Source organism: Neofelis nebulosa, chromosome X (assembly GCF_028018385.1).
Source record: "Neofelis nebulosa isolate mNeoNeb1 chromosome X, mNeoNeb1.pri, whole genome shotgun sequence".
NCBI classification, from domain to species: Eukaryota; Metazoa; Chordata; class Mammalia; order Carnivora; family Felidae; genus Neofelis; species Neofelis nebulosa.
Genome location: NC_080800.1, coordinates 1,936,119 through 1,959,404, shown reverse-complemented (window position 1 = coordinate 1,959,404; position 23,286 = coordinate 1,936,119). Strand labels below are relative to the sequence as shown.

Below are 23,286 nucleotides of genomic sequence, written 5' to 3'. Positions count from 1 at the left end.
GGCTCCTGGACACACGGCGCTCTCCAGCTGTGCTGTCCTGCCCCCTCCCCAGGTGGCCCCCAGCTTCCCGCAGCCGGCACCGAGGCTCCCCGCGGCTCCCCGCGGCTCCCCGCCCCCGCCCTGCCCCCGCAGGCCGCTCGTGGGGGCGGGAGCAGCGCGCTCCCACCTTCCGGGCAGGCCGAGTCTGGCGGCCGGGAGAGGCGGGCGTCCAGGAGCCACCGGAGAGGCGGGAGGGCGTGGCTGCGGGTCTCACGTTGCAGCCGGGCCTGCCGGAGGGGGCTCCCGCCCGCACACGGGTTCGGGGGAAGCCGCCAGAGCAAACTCCGGCCCGCGCGGAGGGGTGCAAAGCGCGCGCCTTGTCCCTTCCCCGGAAGGAAAGGCGGCCGTTTTGCAGCCCGGCTCGGCACCCCGGCGCGCCCCCGGCCCCTAGTCCCCGGCCTGGCTCCGGGATCGGCGGGACTCGGTCCCAAAGCCGCTGCGCGCTGGGCCCCGGCCGCTCCCGCAGCCGCAGCGGGCGAGGCGCGATGAAGAGGCGCGAGGAGGGCTGAGCGCAGCGCGCGCGGCCAGGGTCCCTGGGCTCGGGCCCGCGCCCCGTCTCCCCGGGGTGGGGCAGGGCAGGGTGGGGGTGGGCCGAGGCGTGGACTCGGGGAAGCCTCTCGGCGACGCGAATAAAAGGGCGCCGGCTCGCCGCGCCGAGCTGGGAAGCCTCGCCGCCTCGCCCCCGGCCCGGGAAGGGCATGGCCCCGGCGGACCCCCGGCGGTGAGTCAGGGCGCCCCGCTCCCGTGTGTCGCGGCCTCCGGAGGACAGGTGAGGACCGAGGGCGGCCTGGGCGCCCGCGGGGAAGGGGGCGCGGTGTCTGCTGCGCGGGGGCAGTTGGGGGTCGGCCAAGGGTGGGGGCGAGGACGAGGGCGCACAGGCCACTAGGCCAGGGGTTTGCGGGGCCTTTTGGGAAGGACAGACAGGCTGAATCTGGCGGGAAGATCCCCGTCGCCTTAACCTCTCCGCTCCCTTCCCGGGCCACCTCGCGCCTACCCATCCCTGCTCTCCAGGGAGGCGCCCGTGGGACCCCCGAGGGAACCCGAGCCCTCCTGGCGTGGGAGGGGACAGCAGAGCCGCGGGGCCTCCCCGGAGGGCGCTAAAGTCCCCCCGCCTCCTGCTCGAACTCTGGAATGTGGGTGACCCTCGACCCGCTGGCGGCTGAGCCGCACGGAAGCCGGACAAGTCTTCCTCCCGGGAGGGACGGCGCCTGTTGCGCGGGTCCCCGCAAGGCCACCCGAGCCGCGTTCCGGGAAACCCCGTATTTTCCTTGGAGCGGCGCTGGAAGCTGGCCAACTGGTCCGGCGGGGGCCAGCCTCCCCCGCCGCCCCCCCCCCCCCTCCCCGGGGCGGCCCCGGCGGTTCCGGCGGCTCGGGCGGCTCCGGCGGCTCCGGCGACTCCGGCTCAGGGCACCTCCCCGCGCGCGCGGCGCCAGGCCCGGGCTTCCCTGGGGCGCGCGCTCTCGGTCTCCGGGGACGACCCGGCCAGAGCCGAGGCTTTACAGAAGGCGTCGGCGCGCGGGGGCCCGGGTGGCCCGCGGGCACAGCGCGCGTTCCGGGCGCGGTCGGCGGGGCAGGCTGCAGGAGGCTGAGCCCCTCCTCTGGAAAGGCTGCAAGAGAGGACGCGCTCAGGCCGAAGAAGGGGTCTATCTCGAGGTTGTTTAAAGGACCAACAGCTCCGGATTCCTAGCCTGAGCGAGCGGATCAGAGCGTGTTGCCCGCGGTTATCACCTTCCCAGAGCACGCGCGTGTCTTTTGCGCACTTTACACGTGTGTTATTATTTTTAAATAAAGTCGTTGCAAGAAGTGAGAAACACATAACATGATTAACGGATGCGCAAAGCATGGACCTAATAATAATAATAATAATCATAATAATAATAATAAATAACCACGCATATTCTAAACTGTTGCTTGAAATAGCCGCGCATTTCCATGTTTGCGCGCATGACCTCACTGATCGTGTTTCTTTGCACATGTTTTGTGGGTCAATTCCTTTCCTCTTTATCTGATGTCGGATTTCACCAACTTCTTCCCCTATAGCGCACGCACCCACATGTAGTGGAATACATGTTGCTTCAGTGAGCGCGCACCCCTTAAACACTGTAAGAGGACATATAGAACACCTCAAGGAATGTCATTCAAAGAAGGGTATACTCTTAATAACGACCTTGTTGAGAAGTTTATTTTCAGTCAAATATGTACAATATATAATGGCTCGGAATGAACATTGCAGGCGGAGACTTTAATCAGTTACTTTATTATTATAGAAACATTATAGTAATATATGTTATATTGTTATATATATAAAGTATATATTATAGTTACTTTAATCAGTTACTTTATTATTATAGAAACATAATATATATATTGCTGTATATGTAACTATATATTATAGTTACTTTAATCAGATACTTTATTATTATAGGAATATTATGGTATATATTATATTACTATATATATAAAAGTATATATTATAGTTACTTTAATCAGTTACTTTATTATTATAGAAACATAATATATATACATATTACTATATATAACTATATATTATAGTTACTTTAATCAGATACTTTATTATTATAAGAATATTATAATATATATTATGTTACTATATACATAAAACTATATATTATAGTTACTTGAATAAGTTACTTTATTATTATAGAAACACCAGTATATCTCTCCTCTCTCTATATGGATAAGCAAATATATACACGAATATCTGTACATTTGCATATATGAACACACATGTACGTATATTTTTGTGTGTCTGGTCTCCATCCATTCCATACCGTCGCTCGTCACAGCGTCAGATTTCCAAATGGGAGCGTCAAAGTCAGGAATTGAGATGACCTTCGAAATAATGGTTCCAGATCGCGGGGAAAGATCAGGAAAATAAGTTTCGAGTCTCTTGGCCCGAATATCTTGTGTCAGTGAAGGACACCATGCGGTGATGTCTTGGGAAGCCCCAAACCATCTTGCACAATTGGAAGAACGTTCGCTGCACATGCGCGCGCTACCTGACAATAAACGGCTCTCCTTCTGTGGTCCCACGACAGGTGTCCAGGGATAACGAATCAGGACAAGATGCCATCATCCCGGGCGCGGTGGCCAGCCCTGTCCGTGGTGCTGATTCTGCTCTGGGGTCATCCACCAGCCGCGCTCGCCTGCCCTCACCCGTGCGCCTGCTACGTCCCCAGCGAGGTCCACTGCACATTTCGGTCCCTGGCTTCTGTGCCCGCCGGCATCTCTAAACATGTGGAAAGAATCAATCTGGGGTTTGTACCACATTCTTACTGAACAATTTCAGCCTCTTTCGTTGCGTGTTTGTTTTTGTTTTTGTTTTTTCACACATGTACGTGCATTTACGAAACTGTCAATGCGTACGACTTTCTGTAAATGCAGTCCTTTGGGGGCGATTATCTGAATTTATCCGTCAACTGGAACCGCAATCGTATGATTTAATAACCAGGCATCCTGGATAACTTCAACGTATATACAGATTTCCCTTGATAACAATTGCCTACCGTAGAGTAGATACAAATGTATCTGATACACACATAAATATATAAACATTACTTCAATAGACTTCAGAAACTACTAAAAATAACTTAAAAATCAGTTGGACTTCTCCGACATTCTGTAAGTTATCTGGATGATGCACTTGTGCTCTTGGGGGAATAAAAAGGCCTTGTAGTTTTTACCTATTTAAAATATGAATATTTTGGGGCGCCTGGGTGGCTCAGTTGGTTAAGCATCCGACTTCGGCTCAGGTCACGATCTCACGGTCTGTGAGTTCGAGCCCCGCGTCGGGGTCTGTGTTGACAGCTCAGAGCCTGGAGCACGTTTCGGATTCTGTGTCTCCCTCTCTCTCTGCCCCTCCCCTGCTCATGCTCTGTCTCTCTCTGTCTCAAAAATAAATAAAAACATTTAAAAAAATAAAATAAAATATGAATATTTTTTATGAGAGGTTTTATGCAGCATTTCAGGTAGATTTATATTCATATAGATTTATATTTATATAGATTTATGTAGAGACATATATTTTTGTATTTTAAAATATCGTTTCATGTGCATAAATGCTTTGTATACATAAATACTAGTTGCCTTAAATTGCAGGTACTCATGTGAAAATTAAATAATAAACAATTATTTGGACTTACCCAACAAAATATGTAAGCTATTTTCTACCACCTACAAAACAACAAAAATAACTTAGGCTTTGGTGACTAGCCACAGACGGGATGTTTTAAGTGAAACGCAATGGCCAATGAACAAAATAATTGTAAATGCGCTTGGCATCTTATAGCAGAAGCTTAAAAAAAAATCTTGTATTTGTAAAGTCCTGTAGCAGAAAAAGAGAATGAAAAGTTAAGACAGTAAGATAGAAAGTTCCCTAATCGAAGGCAGTAGACCATTGAGTAATTTTCTCAGTAAGATCTTGAGAGACCTTATGATTTGAGTATCTGAAAATCCAACCAGAATCATGATAACTCAGTAGGGGAAATAGTTTGACTTTGCCAGAAGAGGGGGTTAAATTTTTTTTTTAATTTTGTTTTAAAATTTATTCTTGAGAGACAGAGCACGAGTCGGGGAGAAGGGCAGGGAGAGAAGGAGACACAGATTCCAAAGTAGGTTCCAGGCTCTGAGCTGTCAGCACAGAGCCCCCACGCGGGGCTCGATCCCACGAACCATGAGATCATGACCTGAGCCCAAGTCAGGTGCTTAACCGACTGAGCCACCCAGGCACCCCCCCCCCGCCCCCGCATTTAGAAGAGGGGATTTCAATAGCTAAACCAGTTTCCCGCCCCCCCCCCCCTTACAGCCTTACCATTTGGCAAGTGGGAGACAGAAAGGGAACAGCAGGTACCATTGATTTGAATCCGGGTAGGATGAGCCGTGCTTTGTAGAAAGGAAAACAGACTTTATCTGTGATTTCTCTCCTCTCTCGCGTGTCCTGATGTGCAGGATGGTCCTGTCTCCACACCGTTGCTGTCTTTCTCAGCCTATGGTCCCACCAGCTGTGATTAGCCCCCTGGTCCCTCCAGCCTGACCCCTGGCAGTGCACACAGTAGGACGTGGCGTCCCACAGGGCGTCGTGCAGCCCCCTAGAAAGCGTGACAGTGACGAGCAGGACGACAGGTTTCTGCTGTGCTCCTGCCTACAAGGCATGAGTGTGCCACCTGCTGTATACTGGGGCTCTGGACTGTGGGGTGGGAAAACAGGGCAGGGGAGATATACACGGTGGCTTTGTACAGACAACAGCACTGGGCTATGACCTGTCAGGCTGCGTTTATCGCAGTTACGATTTCCGCGGCTTTTGTCCCCTACTCCTCTTTACAGTGAAGTATTTTGTACATGTGAAACCTAGCTTCTCAGCTGGAGCATAGTTTCTGGTGGCTTCATTTTAACCAACTTTATTTGTTTAACTTTCTTTATTCTGAAAGAGAGAGAGAGAGAAAGAGAGAGAGAGACAGAATCCCAAGCAGGCTCCACACTGTCAGCACAGAGACTGACGTGGGGCTCAAACTCATGAACCGTGAGATCACCACCTGAGCCCAGAATCAAGACCCAGATGCTTAATGGACTGAGCCACCCAGGTGCCCCATTTTAAGCTGACTTTATATGGTAAAGACTATAAATGACTGGGTCCCAAAAGCTTTGCCACTGGAGCAGTACATAGATACTGAGGTCCTTCCTTTCCCTGTTGATGGCAATAATATTTTCGGGTGTTTTCTGTAATATTAAAGAAAAAAAGAAAACAGCTAAGGTATGGCTTCACTGCACACAAGTGTATAAGATCCACCCGGCTAACTTGGTCATAGGAATCTACATGCCACTTTTCAAATCACTCTTTTTCAAAAATGTTTATGTATTTCTTTTGAGAGAGTGCACACATGATCAGGGAGGGGCAGAGAGAGAGAGAGAGAGAGAGAATTCCAAGCAGGCTCCATGGTGTCAGCGTGGAGCTCAGTGCCAGGGCTCGAACCCATGAAATAGGAGATCATGAACCTGAGCCAAAATCAAGAATGAGACACTTAACTGCCTGAGCCAGCCAGGTGCCCACTGAATCAGTCTTATATCCCAGCACTGTCTCGGGAAATCAGTCTGCAAGGAGATGATGTTAGTGTTGAAGGGGGGGAGGGAGCGTTTTGTTGAAGGGGGGGAGGAAGAACCAAGGGCGATGTCTAATACAGACAGGACTCAGGGTCTGATTTGTGTTTTCACCATCTGGAAGGAGCAGCATGCTCTCAAGGAATGAGGGATTGTTGGCAAAGCGCTACTGAACTCTCCCATTCCCGCACAGATGTTTTTTCAGGGTGTTTAGTCGGCATTGAAACAGAGATCTGCTGTTTCCTGTTTGGACACAGCCCCAGAGCTTTTTCAAAAATTACTTTCCAAGTATATTTTAAATGTTTGTATTTATTTATTTATTTTAGAGAGACAGAGAGACAGAGAGACAGAGCATGAGCAGGGGAAGGGCAGAGAGAGAGAGGGAGACCCAGAATCCAAAGCAGGCTCCAGGCTCTTGAGCGGTCAGCACAGAGCCCGACGCGGGGCTTGAACAACTACCATAGATAGATAGATTATATATATATAGATGGATAGATAGATAGATAGATAGATAGATGATACATGGATGGATGAATGGATAGATGGATAGGTGTATGCATATATATGATAATAGATAGATAATAGACACATGATACATGGATCAATAGATGGATGGATTGCTGGATCAGTAGATAGGTATATAGATAAATGATGCATGGATAGATGGATAGATAGATGATAGATGGATGGATCTGTGGATTGATGGATTGGTAGATAGAAGATGAATGGATGGATAGATGGATCAATAATCAATGGATAGCTGGATGATGGATGGACAGATGGATGGATGGATGGATGGATGGATGGATGGATGGATAAATAGATGATGGGTGGATGGATCAATGGATAGGTAGATGATGGATGGACAGATGGATGGATGGACGGATGGATAAATAGATGATGGGTGGATGGATCAATGGATAGGTATATGATGGATGAACAGATGAATGGGTTAATGGATGGATGAATAGATAGATAGATAGATAGATAGATAGATAGATGATACATAGATGATGGATGGATAGGTAGAAGATGGATGGATTGATGGAATGATGGATAGGTAGATAGATGATGGATGGATGGGTGGATGCATGGGTGAATAGATAGGTAGGTAGATAGATAGATACATACATACATACATAGATAATGGGTGGATGGATAGATAGACCAACAGTCAGCATCTCTTCTGCTTGGGCAGTTTCCAAATCTCAACACTCTTGATATTAAGGGCTGAGCCATTCTTTGTGGGCGGCCATCCTGTGCATTGTGGGATGTTCATCAGCACCCGTGGTCTCTACCCACTGGATGCCACTAACACATCCCCACTCAGCTGTGATGCCCAAACGGTTCTCTGGGCACTGTCCAATATCCATGCTGTCTAATCCAGAAGGGGGAGCCTTTCTATGTAATTGTCCGTTGACTCTGTGAGTTAAATGCAAACAGCAGCCACGATTACTTTTTACTGTATTTTACCCGTGCATCACTTCAAAGCCCTATTGCGTTTTCCTAACGAGACAGGATACATTTCATTGCATCGAGTGTTTCCTTTGCCTAAGTTGGTCTTATAAAACAATGCAGTGTTTAAAGTCGTTCTTTGTAGACGTCCAAGCGATCAAGCTGAGTGGCTTGGCTGTTGGAGGTTATTTTTCCTGGAATTTATAGCTGAAAAGTGATGCTTCCTCAGGCTGGCTCTTAGAGGAGTCATTAGCCAGATCTTGACTTCGAAATCAGGGTTTGGGCACATATGTGTTTATAAGAATGGGGCACCTGGGTGGCTCAGTCAGTTAAGCGTCTGACTCTTGATTTTGACTCCGGTCATGATCTCACGGTTCGTGAGTTCAAGCCCCGAGTCGGGCCCTGTGTTGGCTGTGCGGAGCCTGCTTGCGGATTCTCTCTCTCTCTCTCTCTCTCTCTCTCTCTGCCCCCTGCCCCGCTCGCATGCTCTCTCTCTCTCCCAAATTAAATAATCATTAAAAACTTATTTTTAAAAAGGAAAGAAATTGGCGTTGTCTGTTGTATTTAGCTATGAGCATTTCACCTTCACTGTCTTACAACATCTATTTCCTTTTATTTAGGTGCTATGGGGAAGTCATAAATAATGTCAGGCTACATGTGTTGTATTTCAGCAGAAGCAGTGGCACAAAGCAACTGCCCTCCAATACAGAATTCTTCACTCATTTTAGAATGCCTTCTCTAGGCATTGACTCTGGGGATTCCCTTGTGCCATCAGTAAGGTAGCAATGAGGAATTTTCTTTTTTAAAAAATTTTTTCATGTTTATTTACTGTTGAGAGAGAGACAGGCAAAGTGTGAGCAGGGGAGGGGCAGAGAGAGAGGAAGACACAGAATCCAAAGCCGGCTCCAGGCTCTGAGCTCGAACCCACACGTTGCGAGATCATGACCTGAGCCGAAATCGGATGCTCAACTGACTGAGTCACCCAGGTGTCCCAGAGATGAACAATTTTCAAACTGGCCAAGAAAACATCTTTACCAATGTTGACGCGACACGAAAACCAAAAGACACCAAAATGTTTACAACTAATTTGGAGAATCCATCAGAAATGGCCACTGGTCCTGGTGAAACAGAGAGCTGGTGTTAGTGTTCGTTCTTTAATTTGGTCCTTCCTAGCCTGGAGTACCTCCTCCTGTCATTACATGATGCAAAGCTCCTTTCCCCAGCTGCCTGTTCCTTGGCATCGATGCTCATTCTTTGCATTCAATGACCCATGTGTCATCCATCATTATGCACACTTTCCATTGGACGTTTCCAACAAGGGGCCATTGGACCAGCTTCCTTTCGACTCCAAATCCTACTTGTGTCCCTGAAATCACCTCTAGCTGCATTAGCACATTCTTAGTCAAAATATCCAGCGAATATTCCTGAACCGAGTGAAGGCCAGTAAGAGTAGGTCATTTTCCTTTCGACCCTAGAAACGGACAAGGATACAAAGCAAGAAATGGCACCAGTACACCTCAGACTCAACATTGGGTAAATGGTTCCTGGGCAGACTGCTGAATCTTTCCCAGATGGGGCTTCAGTATTCACTGTTTCTTATTCCAACTCTTCTTCTTCTTTTTGTTTTTTTTAGATTTAATAGTATACAGGCTTTGTCAGAAACCTCATTTGCGGGACTGAGCAAGTTGGAGCTGCTTATGATTCATGGCAACGACATCCCCAGCATCCCCGACGGGGCTTTAAGAGACCTCAGCTCTCTCCAGGTAAACCCGGGCTTTTACAAGCATCAGGAATTGCAGCTTCTACGACCGTTAATGAGCAAGGGGAAACGACATACTGCTCCCCCACGATTAATAACATTGCCGATTTTTTCTTTCCGTTAAAAACCAGCTTCATGTCATTACCTCTCTGCCCTTCGTTCTGGTTTCTGTCCCTGCTTGTGGCTTTGTCTATTATAAACAGGCTTTTCCGCTCCGCCTCTGCCTTTGTAGGTTTTCAAGTTCAGCTACAATAAGCTGCGTGTGATCACGGCTCAGACCCTGCAGGGGCTGTGGAGCTTGACGAGGGTGCACATTGACCACAACAAGATCGAATTCATCCACCCACAAGCTTTCAATGGCCTAACCTCCCTAAGGCTGCTCCACTTAGAAGGAAACAAGTTGCAACAGCTACACCCTGGCACGTTCTCCACGTTCACGTTTCTGGATTATTTCAGAGTCTCCACCATCAGACACCTCTACCTAGCGGACAACGTGATTACGACTCTCCCCACGGGGATGCTTCAGAACATGCCTCTTCTGGAGAATCTTTACCTGCATGGGAACCCGTGGTCGTGTGACTGCAAGATGAAGGGGTTTCTGGAATGGGACGCCAGATCCAAAGGTAAGAGGAGAGCACGGCGAACGTGGCTCCCACCTGCACGGTGCCCACCCTTCTGGAGACCTGATGTCGTCCAGCGTTGTGCCATGGCTTTGTCTTGTGAAGAGAACATCACCAAATCAGCACGGCAGGAAGCTTCCCGTGGAAAGGGTTACAGCGTAGATGCTGAGGCACCTTGGTTCCATAATTCTCACGGCTGTCTTCTTCAGGCAATTGTGAGGCAATGATCATTCAGTTTTTTTTTTTTTTTTTTTTTTTTTTTAAATTTTTTTTTTTTTTTAATGTTTATTTATTTATTTTTGGGACAGAGAGAGACATAGCATGAACGGGGGAGGGGCAGAGAGAGAGGGAGACACAGAATCGGAAACAGGCTCCAGGCTCCGAGCCATCAGCCCAGAGCCTGACGCGGGGCTCGAACTCACGGACCGCGAGATCGTGACCTGGCTGAAGTCGGACGCTTAACCGACTGCGCCACCCAGGCGCCCCTGATCATTCAGTTTTATATGGTTGACTATGGTTGTCCTAAACTGAATATCTGGAGTGTTCCATGCAGCCCTGGGTTACGGCGACATGTGGGACTTTCTCTGCATCCCTGTTATATGAGGGGGTGTTCAAAGATGCTTGGAAAAGGGAAGGCTGGCAGTGGCTGTGACACGTCTCTCTTGAGAATGGGTGACAGGGATGTTCTGCACTGATCCAGAGAACAAAAAACAGGAAGGTTGTGCAGAAGTTGCAAGAAAGTAGATTTTTTTTTAAGTTTATTTATTTATTTTTGAGACAGAGAGAGACAGAGCATGAACGGGGGAGGGGCAGAGAGAGAGGGAGACACAGAAGTGGAAGCAGGCTCCAGGCTCCGAGCCATCAGCACAGAGCCCGACGCGAGGCTCGAACCCACGAACCGCGAGATCATGACCTGGGCCGAAGTCGGACGCTCAACAAACGGAGCCACCCAGGCACCCCTTGCTTCTTAATACTCTTAGCTAGAAAAGACACACGTCACCTCCATTCATTTTTCATTGCTGGGAGATAGTCCCCAAACCCCACCGGGTACGTGGCGGGGGGTTGAAAATCAGTTTGGGTAGACCTTTACCAGCAAAACATTGGATCAGGGAAGTGAAAATATGATGTTTTCCTGCACAGACGGCCGTCTTGGCCATTCTGGAGATACATGTGTGTGTGTGTTATGTGTGCACGCACATACACGTATGTCTGTGGATATTTGGTGTGTGCATGTGTTTACATGTGTGTCTGTGTATCTTTTGTGTGTGCGTATGTGTCTCTATGTGTCTGCATGCACTGTATCTATATGTTTGTATCTGTGCGTGTTGGGTGAAGGAGTGACACAATTATATCTGCATGTTGAGCTGTTTACTCTGAAAGTCACGTGGAAAACTGCATTCAGAGAGGCAGAACCACATCTCGTGAAACCAGTTAGGAGGTTTATCGTGCTCTGAGTCATATGATAGCCCTTTGACTGGTTTATTCCCAGCGGGGATGGAAAGAAGTGCGCAGATATCAAGATAGTTCGGTCTCATAAATGTCACCTGGGGGAGACTCTGGGACTTGGAAACAGGCACGTCAAGTAGAAAACCGGTGTGGAGTTTGTACGATGTGTGTTGACTGGAGAAGCACGTATGGCAGCCGTCATTGGAAAATGGATGGTGATGAAAACCATACATGTAGGTGAGGCCACCTAGGCGAAGTCCTGGAGCACTCATCATGAATGAGTCCATGGGCAGAGAAGGGTACAGGCCGTGAAAGAGGCAGATACAGACAACATTCTGGAACACTTGGTGTCCAGGAAGACAAGAGTAGAATGGGAATCCAAAACATAAACGTGGCCTGAAATGCAAAATTACCGCGGCCCCTGGGTGGCTCAGTTGGTTAAGTGTCTGACTCTTGATTTCAGCTCAGGTCATGATCTCGTGGCTTGCGATCTTGAGCCCCGAGGCAGGCTCTGCACTGACAGCATGGAGCCTGCTTCGGATTCTCTCTCTCTCTCTCTCTCTCTCTCTCTCTCTCTCTCTCTCTGTGTGTGTGTCTCTCTGCCCTTCCCCCACTCACTCTCTCTCTCTCAAAATAAATTAACATTAAAAAAGAAGAAAAATTATGGCAACAAAAAAAATCATGAAAGACAGATACGATGTGATTCATGGCAAAAGTGGGACCTTTCACCTCGAACTCTTTTCATGGGTTGGTTGCATTTGTTTATGTAGATTCTCCTGGACCTTCAGAGAAGGTAAGTTGTATCGGGTGTGTGAACAGAGTCACTTTTTTAAAAAAGTAACTTGGAAATACTTTTGGAAAAAAAAGCACTCATTACTCCTTGTCAGGGAGTTCAAACACCGTGGTTCCGTACCACATTCTGTGCTAAATGGATTTCAAGTCATTGGTGAAGTCACAGAAGTGGGTGAGTGTTGAATCATTATGCACATGCACTGAGGAGATAAAGGTACACTGAAAGCCTTCATCCTCTCCCATGTGCAAGGCATGCTGCTCTTGGGTTCCCTGACTTACTGCACGCTTGTTGATTCCTTTTAGGGACTCTGAAGTGCAAAAAGGACAAAGCCTATGAAGGTGGTCAGCTATGCGCCACGTGCTCCAGTCCCCGAAGATTGTACAAGCAAGAGATTCACAAGTTGAAGGACATTACTTGTCTCAAGCCTGCCATAGAGTCCCCTCTGAGACAGAACATGACCAGGAACAGCGAGGAAGACCAGGAACAAGAAGAAGACAGTGACGGCCAGCTGTCCCTGGAGAGGTTCCAATTCCCCCCGTGGAACATCTCTTTGAATATGACCGATGAGCACGGGAACACAGTGAACTTGGTCTGTGACATCAAGAAGCCAACGGACGTGTACAAAATCCACCTGAACCAGACAGATCCCCAAGAGATTGATATAAATGCAACGGTTGCCTTGGACTTTGAGTGTCCCATGACTCGGGAAAACTATGAGAAGCTGTGGAAACTGATCGCGTATTACAGTGAGGTCCCTGTGAGGCTAAACCGAGAGCTCATGCTCGGCAAAGACCCCAAGGTCAGCTACCAGTACAGGCAAGACGCCGATGACGATGCCCTTTACTACACGGGCGTCAGAGCCCACATTCTTGCAGAACCAGAATGGGTCATGCAGCCGTCCATAGATATCCAACTCAACCGACGTCAGAGTACGGCCAAAAAGGTGCTGCTCTCCTATCATTCCCACTATTCGTTAACAATGCCCGCCAAAGAGGCCAGGCAGTCTCGGAGCAGAAGCTGGGTCATGATCGAACCCAGCCGAGCAGTGCACACAGCCCAGATCGTCTTGGAAGGGGATCCGTGCCAGCTAAGCTGTAACGTGAAGGCTTCTGAGAGTCCATCCATCTCCTGGGTGCTCCCGAATGGCTCCGTGCTGAAAGCACCCATGGAGGACCAGCATGGCAAGTTCTCCATCGTCACCAGCGGCTGGCTGAGGATCAGATCAACAGAGCAGTCAGACTCGGGTTTGTACCAGTGCATCGCCCAGGTGAGGGATGAAATGGACCAGATGGTGTACAGGGTCTTTGTGCAACCACCTGCCACTCAGCCTCCCGACGGACATACACTGACGATTCCAAAGAACGTAGGGGAGCCTGTGATGCTGCCTTGCAGTGCGCTGGCCGTACCCGAAGCCCAGCTCAGTTGGATCCTTCCAAACAAAAGGATAATAAATAATCTGGCTAACACGTCCCATGCATCCGTGTTGGCCAACGGAACTCTTTCCATCCCAAAGGTCCAAGTCAGTGATGGCGGTTACTACAGATGTGTGGCTGTCAACCGGCAAGGGGCCGATCATTTTACTGTGGGGGTCACCGTGAGTAGGAAAGGGTCTGGCCGGTCATCCAAAAAAGGCAGACACCCAGCTGCGAAGACTCTTTCCAGAGTGCCAGGAGATGTCGTAGAGGACGAAGGTGGCTCAGGCGTAGGAGACGGAGAGAGCACTTCAAGGAGATTTCTACATGCAAAGGACCAAGAGGAGCTCCTCAAAACAAAGGACGATGCCGTCGCTGGAGGTCAGAAAACCAAGAAAGGGCGAAGAAAACTCAAACCCTGGAAGAATTCTGAAAAAGAACCAGAGACGAACATCGCAGAAGGTCGCAGAGTGTTTGAGTCCAGACGAAGGATAAATATGGCAAACAAACAGATTAATCCAGAGCACTGGGCAGACATTTTAGCCAGAGTACGTGGGAAAAATCTCCCTAAGGGAACCGAAATACCCCGGGTCATTAAAACCACCACTCCCCCATCCGTGGGTCCGGAGGTGACGCCCCTCCTGCCTGCCGTCCCTCCCCCCGCGGTAGGGGAGGAGGGTCCTGCACGGACCACAACCAGCGCTGAAGAAACCTCGGCAGATGCATTTCCATTTGGTGAGGACGATCAGGTTTCCGGCACTGTGTCCTCAACCAGGATGGGACCGGACAGTGGACATGATGGAGTGATTGTCGCTGAACCCAAAGTGACAAGCACGCATCTGGGAGACTTTATTGACCATGACTTTTCTAAGACTGAGGATACAACTCCCACTCAAGTTGACCCAAAGTGGGCTACCGCCAATGTACTGATATCCATGCCTTATGAATCTTCTCCTACTCTCCAGACCCTGCACACGGTCTACGAAGAGCCCACCAATGAAAACACAGGCACAGAGAGCTGGCCTGCAGGAGATGTTGGGTCCGTGCCAGAGCCTACGTCAAATGGGTATGAGTCTCCACTGGGTGCCATCGCCTTGGCTGAGTCTGAGACTGTGTCCTACGTTGACCCAGATGTGGAGGCTGACTCACAGCCAGATGAAGAGAACAGGAAAGAATTGACTTTCGATCACTTTACGCTAACCCCCATCGTGTGGGTTGATGACTCCAGGACATCTGAGCCATTAGATAGTGTCCCATTAGGGGAGTCAGCTGTCCAACGACAAGGACATCCACGGAGACAAACAGACAACACCCAGCTTGTGAAAGGTGCTTCAAGCACTCAGGGAAACCCGCTGATTGAAAAGGGCACAGAGGAGAATTCTCAGACACCGCAGGAAGGAGATATGCCCAAGAGAGACCCCACAAACTCCGGAGATCCTAAGAGTATGGGAAAGCGAGTCAAATCTACCCCTCCGCTGGACTCTGCCCCCGGAGTGATGAATGGCATCACTCCCTCGGAACATCCCAGCGACACCACACTGGGTGCTCTCTTTGACAAGGACCCCACCACGGTAACAGCAGCGATGCCAACCAAAAAGGCCACTTCGGCTTGGGGGCCAGCCACTCACCCTTCTCGAAAGAGACCCAACGGGAGGAAGAGATTACGTGCCCACAGATTCCGACACAGGCATAAACAAACCCCGCCCACGACTTTTGCCCCGACGGAGACTTTTTCTACTCCACCTACTCAAGTACCTGAGGCGAAGGTTCCAGAGCACGTGGAGAGTTCACCGGTGCCGACATCTTGGATTGGCCGCACAGTTGGGGTCCCCAAGCAGGCGCAAACGGAGAAGCAGGCAGAACCAGTACCCAAAGGATCCCCAAGAAGGAAACACGGGAAGAGGCCAAATAAACATTGGCATTTCACTTCTACAGCGAGCTTTCCCACGTCTGCCTCGACACCCAGCCCTTCCCCAGAAAGCAAACATGAAAATGTCATTGTCCCCGGTCCAGAAACTCCACTCTTATCTACAACCACTTCTCTGACAACTGGGGTCCCACGTGAGAGGACTACCATGGAAGATTTTGTGACAACCACCACAAAAAGACACTTGTCACCCAATAAAGTCCAGGAGACCATTCCAGTCACCTATAAACCTCTATCGGAGGGAAGGGAAATGACGAATTATGGTGTCACAAACATCAATGAGCATAAAACGGACAGCCCAGTCCCTGATGACCCCTCGAGTAATGCTGCATCACCTTCTGGCTCTGAGGTCTCCACTGTGGGAGACTTTCAGGAGGAATCTGCTCCATCTAGCTTTCCTGGAACCTCACCCTGGAATCCCCCAGGGACAGCCTGGCCTGGGAAGCCACAGACAGACACACCTGTTACCAGCTCTGTGGAAACCCTTACCAACTCACCCTTTCTTAAACGGTCGGAGGATATGGGTTTTCCTTCCGAGTTCCCTCCGTCAGTCGCAGCATCTACACTGTTTCAACCAGAAGAAGGGGTTGTCTCAACCCCTCTCTTGAGCATAAAAGTAGAGCCATCTTCAACTGAGGCAGAAACCACCACCGCTGCTCATGATCATCGGGAAACGACTCTAGCTGCAGTCACACCTTGGAATCCTGCCTCGACTCCTGCCCCCGCGGAGGGGACTGCGTCCCCTTTCCTGGCCACCACTCTTGTGTCCTGGGCACAGACCTTCACGGAGCCCACCTCTCTTTCTTCAAAGACACCACCGTTAACAGATTCCAAGGAAAACGTTTTCTTGAATTACGTGGGGATCCCAGAAGCCAAAGCAGCCCCGGTGAATAACGGGCGAACACAGCATGTATCGAGGCCACATGATTTATCCACCCCTTCTTCCAACCAGAATAAATTTAACTTAACTCCAAAGCAAGAGTTGGGAAAGGAAGCATTTGATGGAAAGGCCCAAAACAGTCTTCCACGTGGCCCCGACGGTAAGGCTGGGAGAGTCCAGCTTTTCCACCAGCCAGCCAGAGTTCCTGCCAAACCAATCCCACCAAGGGGAACGGTGAGGCCACCACATGTGGCCACAGAAGGCTCCTTTAGGTACTTTGTAACTCTCCAGCCCCCTCGTCACTTGACCAACAAACCGGAAATAACGGCATACCCTTCAAGGGCTTTGCCAGAAAATAAGCACTTTACGACTCCGAGATTACCAAGTACGACCAGTCCCATGGTTTCAGCGCAGAAGCCCAAACCTCGCCTTCCTAGTAAGTTCACTGACCAAGGAATGGACCGGTTCAGTGTCAACCCCAAAGTGTTTGGGAATAACAACATCCCGGATCTAAGAGAACCTGGTGGCAAGCTTCCAAGCTCAAGTGTACCCCATTATCCCAATGGAAGATTCCCTTTCTTTTTCAACAGGACTCTCTCTTTCCCACAGTTGGGAGTTACTCTCAAGCCCCAGACGCCTACATCCCCTGCCCCCAGCGTAAGAGAGAAAAAAGTCAACCCAGGTCCCTACAATAGGATACATTCCCAGAGCATCATCCACATGGACTTTGGTCCCCCCGCACCTCCATTATTGCACCCTCCCCGGGCCACGGGGCCGCCCTCAACAAATGCACAGAACATCCCTGTGGTCTACTCCACCCGGAGCTCTGCCCCCAACGTGGTATCATCTGGCCAGCCTTCCAGAAGCTTCCATCAGACCAGCTCCAAGCTGTTCTCTGCTGGAGGACCACCCGCATCCAAATTCTGGACGCATGGGGAAAAGCCCCAAATTATCACCAAATCCCCTCAGACTGTGTCTGTCACTGCGGAGACAGATGCTATCTTCCCATGTGAGGCAACGGGGAAACCCACACCTTTCATTACCTGGACAAAGGTTTCCACAGGTAAGGCGTTCAAGTGTCTGCGTTTTAACTGGGGCTTGTGTAGGAAGGGGTTACTTGGGCATGTGACCCTCGTCGAAACTGCAGACTCTGGGCAAAGGACAGATGGTTGGGACAGGAGGGGACCTCTGAGAACCTAGATACAAGGATACTCTTTTAGAGGGAACGGAAGTAAGGAACCAGAACCCCTACTCGGGCTCTAACGTATGTGAGATTTTAGTGGGGCCATGGAAACATGTAGTAGGTTCTTTGGATAAGGAATGACTGAGGCTCAGGGACATTTCAGAAAGGAGCCACTTGCCGTTTCCTTGAGGGACTCAGCACACAAGTCCTCCACCACTTGTGGGGTGCCGTGAGGGTGAGGACAGGAGGGAGCAGACTCCCCTGCCCTTCCATTGGCCGGCAGGTGTAAGCACAGCCCGTCTGGGGTGCGTGAGGCATTCCTTCGATTGGTACCTACACATAGGGTTCTATTCATTTGTTTGGGTTGCCATTAACAGCGGACCACATGCAAGGTGCCTTAGAGACAGGCGTTTATTCTCTCCACGTCTGGGAGGCTGGGAGACTGAGATCCAGGCAGGGCTGAGGCTGGGGGTCTGAAATGCAGGCAGGGCTGAGGCAGGGGCTCTGAGATCCACGCAGGGCCAAGCATGGGGGTCTGGGATCCAGGCAGGGCGGAGGCTGAGAGTCTAAGATCCAGGCAGGGCCGAGGCTGGGGCTCTGTGGTCCAGGCAGGGCCGAGGCTGGGTGTCTGTGGTCCAGGCAAGGCTGAAGTTGGGAGGCTGAGATCCAGACAGGGCTGAGGTTGGGGGGTCTGAGATCCAGGCAGAGCTGAGGATGGGAGTCTGAGGTCCAGGCAGGGCTGAGGCTAGGAGTCTGAGATCCAGGCAGGGCTGAGGCTAGGAGTCTGAGATCCAGGCAGGGCTGAGGCTGGGGGTCTGATATCCAGGCAGGGCTGAGGCTGAGGGTCTGAGGTCCAGGCAGTGCTGAGGCTGGGCGTCTGAGATCCAGGCAGGGCTGAGGCTAGGGGTCTGAGATCCAGGCAGGGCTGAGGCTAGGGGTCTGAGATCCAGGCAGGGCTGAGGCTGGGGGTCTGATATCCAGGCAGGGCTGAGGCTGAGGGTCTGAGGTCCAGGCAGTGCTGAGGCTGGGGGTCTGAGTTCCAGGCAGGGCTGAGGCTGAGAGTCTAAGATCCAGGCAGGGTGGAGGCTGGGAGTTTGAGGTCCAGTCAGGGCTGAGGCTGGGGGTCTGAGGCCCAAGCAGGGCTGAGGCTGGGAGTCTGAGATCCAGGCAGGGCCGAGGCTGGGAGTCTGAGATCTAGGCAGGGCTGAGGCTGGGAGGCTGAGTTCCAGGCAGGGCTAGAGGCTGGGACTCTGACGTCCAGGCAGGGCTGAGGCTGAGGGTCTGAGATCCAGGCGGCGCCAAGGCTGGGAGCCTGTGGTCCAGGCAGGGCCGAGGCTGGGAGTCTGAGATCCAGGCAGGGCTGAGGCCAGGGCGCTGAGATCCAGGCAGGGCTGAGGCTGGGGTTCTGAGGTTCAGACAGGACTGAAGCTGGGGGTCTGAGATCTAGGCAGGGCTGAGGCTGGGGGTCTGAGGTCCATGTGGGGCTGAGGCTGGGAGTCTGAGATCCACGCAGGGCTGAGGCTGAGAGTCTAGGATCCAGGCAGGGCTGAGGCCAGGGCGCTGAGATCCAGGCAGGGCTGAGGCTGGGAGTCTGAGGTCCAGGCAGGGCTGAGCCTGGGGGTCTAAGGTCCAGGCAGGGCTGAGGCTGGGGGTCTGAGATCCAGGCAGGGTTTAGGCTGCGAGTCAGGTCCAGGCAGGGCTCAGGCTGGGAGGCTGAGTTCCAGGTAGGCTGAGGCTGGGGGTCTGAGATCCAGGCAGGGCCGAGGCTGGGAGTCTGAGATCCAGGCAGGGTTTAGGCTGCGAGTCAGGTCCAGGCAGGGCCAAGGATGGGAGTCTGAGATCCAGGCAGGGCTGAAGCTGGGGGTCTGAGGTCCATGTGGGGCTGAGGCTGGGAGTCTGAGATCCACGCAGGGCTGAGGCTGAGAGTCTAGGATCCAGGCAGGGCAGAGGCTGGGAGTCTTAGACCCAGGCGGGCTGAGGCTGGGGGTCTGAGGTCCAGGAGGGGCTGAGCTTGGGGGCTGAGGTCTGGGTAGGGCTGAGTCTGGGGGTCTGAGGTCCAGGCAGGGCTGAGGCTGGGGGTCTGAGGTCCAGGCAGGGCTGAGGCTGAGAGTCTGAGTTCCAGGCAGGGCTGAGGCTGGGAGGCTGAGTTCCAGGTAGGCTGAGGCTGGGGGTCTGAGATCCAGGCAGGGCCGAGGCTGGGAGGCTGAGTTCCAGGCAGGGCTGAGGCTGGGACTCTGAGGTCCAGGCAGGGCAGAGGCTGGGAGTCTTAGACCCAGGCGGGCTGAGGCTGGGGGTCTGAGGTCCAGGAGGGGCTGAGCTTGGGGGCTGAGGTCTGGGTAGGGCTGAGTCTGGGGGTCTGAGGTCCAAGCAGGGTTGAGGCTGGGAGTCTGAGATCCAGGCAGGGCTGAGGCTGGGTGTCTGAGGTCCAGGCAGGGCTGAGGCTGGGAGTCTGAGATCCAGGCAAGGCTGAGGCCAAGAGTCTGACATCCAGGCAGGGTGGAGTCGAGGAGGCTGACATTCAGGCAGGGCTGAGACTGGGGTCTGAGATCAGGCAGGGCTGAGGCTGGGGGGCTGAGATCCAGGCGGGGCTGAGGCTAGTTCCTCCTCTGTCCTGTCTGCTTGGCTTGTAGACCCTGTCTTCTCCCTGTGTCCTCACATGGTCATCCCTCTGTGTGGGTCTGTGTCCTCATCATTCCCTGTCCCTGTTCGGACACACGCCTTCCCCGAATACAATGCACCCCAACGACCTCATGTTGCCATAATTATCTCCTGAAAGACCCCATCGCCAGACAGTCCTGTCCTGAGATCCTAGGGATGCTTCTTCAACGTACAAGTTGGGGAGGGGACGCAATTCAGCCCAGCACAAGGGTGCATGCTGGGAATGCTGGGATGCCCAAAGAGCTCTCGGCTTTGTAAGGATGAGCATCCACTTCATCTGGACGGCAAAACAGTTTCCAGGTGACGGAGGAAGGGAACATCTGACGAGACACCACGAACGGCCCATCGCTTCCCCTTTCCTGTCTTTCTCTCTCAACGCGGCTGTGTCCTTCAGGCCTGGATTCTGATCAGAGGGGTTTTTTTCTTCCTCTGTCCATTTTGATGATACAGGAATGATTTATGCTGATGGCAATCGCACTGGAGGGAGCTATTCATTCCTCGCTTAGGTTTATCTCACCAGCGTTTTGGAAACCTTCTGAAGTTCAGCAGAGGCTCCGCGCACAGGGGAATTAAGGACCTCTTTGATCCGCTCAACATTGATGTCATATGTTTGCGTAATGATCTAAGGAGGGATGTTGCTCGAAGTACAGGGCTTTTCATCCCGAAAGCATCGTGCCTGTTTTTCTCTCCCGGCAAAACGTATTTGTATTAACCCGTAGAATCTTCGTGCCTCACGTGAGAGCAGATCACCCCCCGGACCGGGCCCCCCTCACTAGACACACATGCGCACAGGGAGCCGTGGGTGCAGGCGGGATCCAGGAGCCCAGCTGTGTGGGAGGCGAGGAGAATGCCAGAACTCAGGGCTCGCCAGGACTTTTCGTTTTGTATACATGGGATTTGGTATTCTTCAGAAATCGTGAGGCCACGACCTCAGGGAAGGACGACCGTTGAAGACAGTGTGTTTTGCAATAAGAGGGGACCACGCAGGGAGGGGCCAGGGTCCGTCAGCAGGCAGAAGGGGTCAGGGAAACATGGATGGGAGCCTTTACTGGAGTTTGTGCAAGGAGGCTTAGGGCTGGCTGGCTTGAATCGCACCATTGGGCTCTGGGGTCTAGGGGCTTCCCGAATGTGTGGTCCCGCCCTGGGAAGCTTCCAGCAGGTGAGCGGTGGCCTGGGAACGGGAGAGCCCCATACACAAGGGGGTTGGGGTATGGGCTCTGGATTGGGTGGTTTATTTTTATTTATTTGTAATTTTTTAATGTTCATTTATTTTTGAGAGAGACAGGGAGAGAGAGAGGGAGGTGAGTGGGAGGGGGTAGAGAGGGAGACAGACACAGAATCCGAAACAGGCTCCAGGCTCTGAGCTGTCAGCACAGAGCCAGACGCGGGGCTCGAAACCACGAACCGTGAGATCATGACCTGAGCCAAAGTCGGACGTTTAACCGACTGAGCCACCCAGGCATCCTTGCATTTATTTATTTACTGTTTATTTATTTATTTTTGAGAGTGGTGATCTACTTCTAATGCATACTTCTTTTTAAAAAATATTTATTTTATTTTTCAGACAGGCAGAGAGAGAGAGAGAGAGAGAGCGTGTGAGCAGGGGAGGGGCAAAGAGAGAGGGAGACACGGAATCGAAGCGGCTCCAGGCACAGAGCCTGAGGCTGAGCTCAAACTGATGAACCCTGAGGTCGTGACCTGAGCTGAAATCAACATTCAGTCACTTGAGGGACACAGTCACCCAGGCGCCCCTATTAGTTTGCATTTAAAAGGTGAATTGCTTGCTAACTCTGGGACCGGCTAGTTCTGGGAGGGGCCTGGGGTCCCTCCAGGGTCAGCAAAACCTAGATGTGAAAGCATCAGAAAAGCCTAGTTGCTAACACATCCTAAGCGTGGTGACAGCTCAGAGCCTAGAGCCTGCTTCACGTTCTGTGTCTCCCTCTCTCTGCCCCTCCCCTGCTTGTGCTCTGTCACTCTGTGTCAAAAATAAATAAATGTTAAAAAAAGAGAAGACAGAAAGAAAGAGAGGAAGGAAGGAAAAGAAAGAAAGAAACAAAGAAAGAAAGAAAGAAAGAAAGAGAAAGAGGGAGGGAGGGAGGAAGGAAGGAGGGAAGGAAGGAAAAGAAAGAAGAAAGAAAGAAAGAAAGAAAGAAAGAAAGAGGAAGGAAGGAAGGAAGGAAAAGAAGGAAAGAGAAAGAAAGAAAGAAAGAAAGAAAGAAAGAAAGAAAGAAAGAAAGAAAGAGGAAGGAAGGAAGGAAGGAACGAAAAGAAAGAAAGAAAGAGGAAGGAAGGAAAAGAAAGAGAAAGAAAGAAGAAAGAAAGAAAGAAAGAAAGAAAGAGGAAGGAAGGAAGGAAAAGAAAGAAAGAGAAAGAAAGAGGAAGGAAGGAAGGAAGGAAAAGAAGGAAAGAGAAAGAAAGAAAGAAAGAAAGAAAGAAAGAAAGAGGAAGGAAGGAAGGAAGGAAAAGAAGGAAAGAGAAAGAAAGAAAGAAAGAAAGAAAGAAAGAAAGAAAGAGGAAGGAAGGAAGGAAGGAAGGAAGGAAGGAAGGAAAAGAAAGAAAGAAAGAGGAAGGAAGGAAGGAAAAGAAAGAGAAAGAAAGAAGAAAGAAAGAAAGAAAGAAAGAAAGAAAGAAAGAAAAAGAAAGAAAGAAAGAAAGAGGAAGGAAGGAAGGAAAAGAAAGAAAGAGAAAGAAAGAGGAAGGAAGGAAAGAAGGAAAAGAAAGAAAGAAAGAGGAAGGAAGGAAGGAAAAGAAAGAGAAAGAAAGAAGAAAGAAAGAAAGAAAGAAAGAAAGAAAGAGGAAGGAAGGAAGGAAGGAAGGAAGGAAGGAAGGAAGGAAGAGAAAGAAAGAGGAAGGAAGGAAGGAAAAGAAAGAGAAAGAAAGAAGAAAGAAAGAAAGAAAGAAAGAAAGAAAAAGAAAGAAAGAAAGAAAGAAAGAGGAAGGAAGGAAGGAAAAGAAAGAAAGAGAAAGAAAGAGGAAGGAAGGAAAGAAGGAAAAGAAAGA

General features: G+C 50.8%; 1 protein-coding gene across 2 annotated transcripts in view; it reads left to right on the top strand.

The window, feature by feature from the left end:
- Positions 1–629: 629 nt before the first annotated feature.
- The window catches only part of MXRA5 (matrix remodeling associated 5), a 31,136-nt gene continuing 8,479 nt past the window's right edge, over positions 630–23,286 (top strand). Inside the window, exons 1-5 of one of the 2 annotated variants that reach the window (XM_058714620.1) lie at positions 630–808; positions 3,099–3,317; positions 9,242–9,371; positions 9,600–9,990; positions 12,529–17,508. In XM_058714620.1, coding sequence (XP_058570603.1) covers positions 3,127–3,317; positions 9,242–9,371; positions 9,600–9,990; positions 12,529–17,508 — 5,692 coding nt within the window. In that variant the 5' untranslated portion in view covers positions 630–808; positions 3,099–3,126. The remainder of the gene's footprint in view (positions 809–3,098; positions 3,318–9,241; positions 9,372–9,599; positions 9,991–12,528; positions 17,509–23,286) is intronic. The other variant, XM_058714619.1, reaches the window with a different exon arrangement.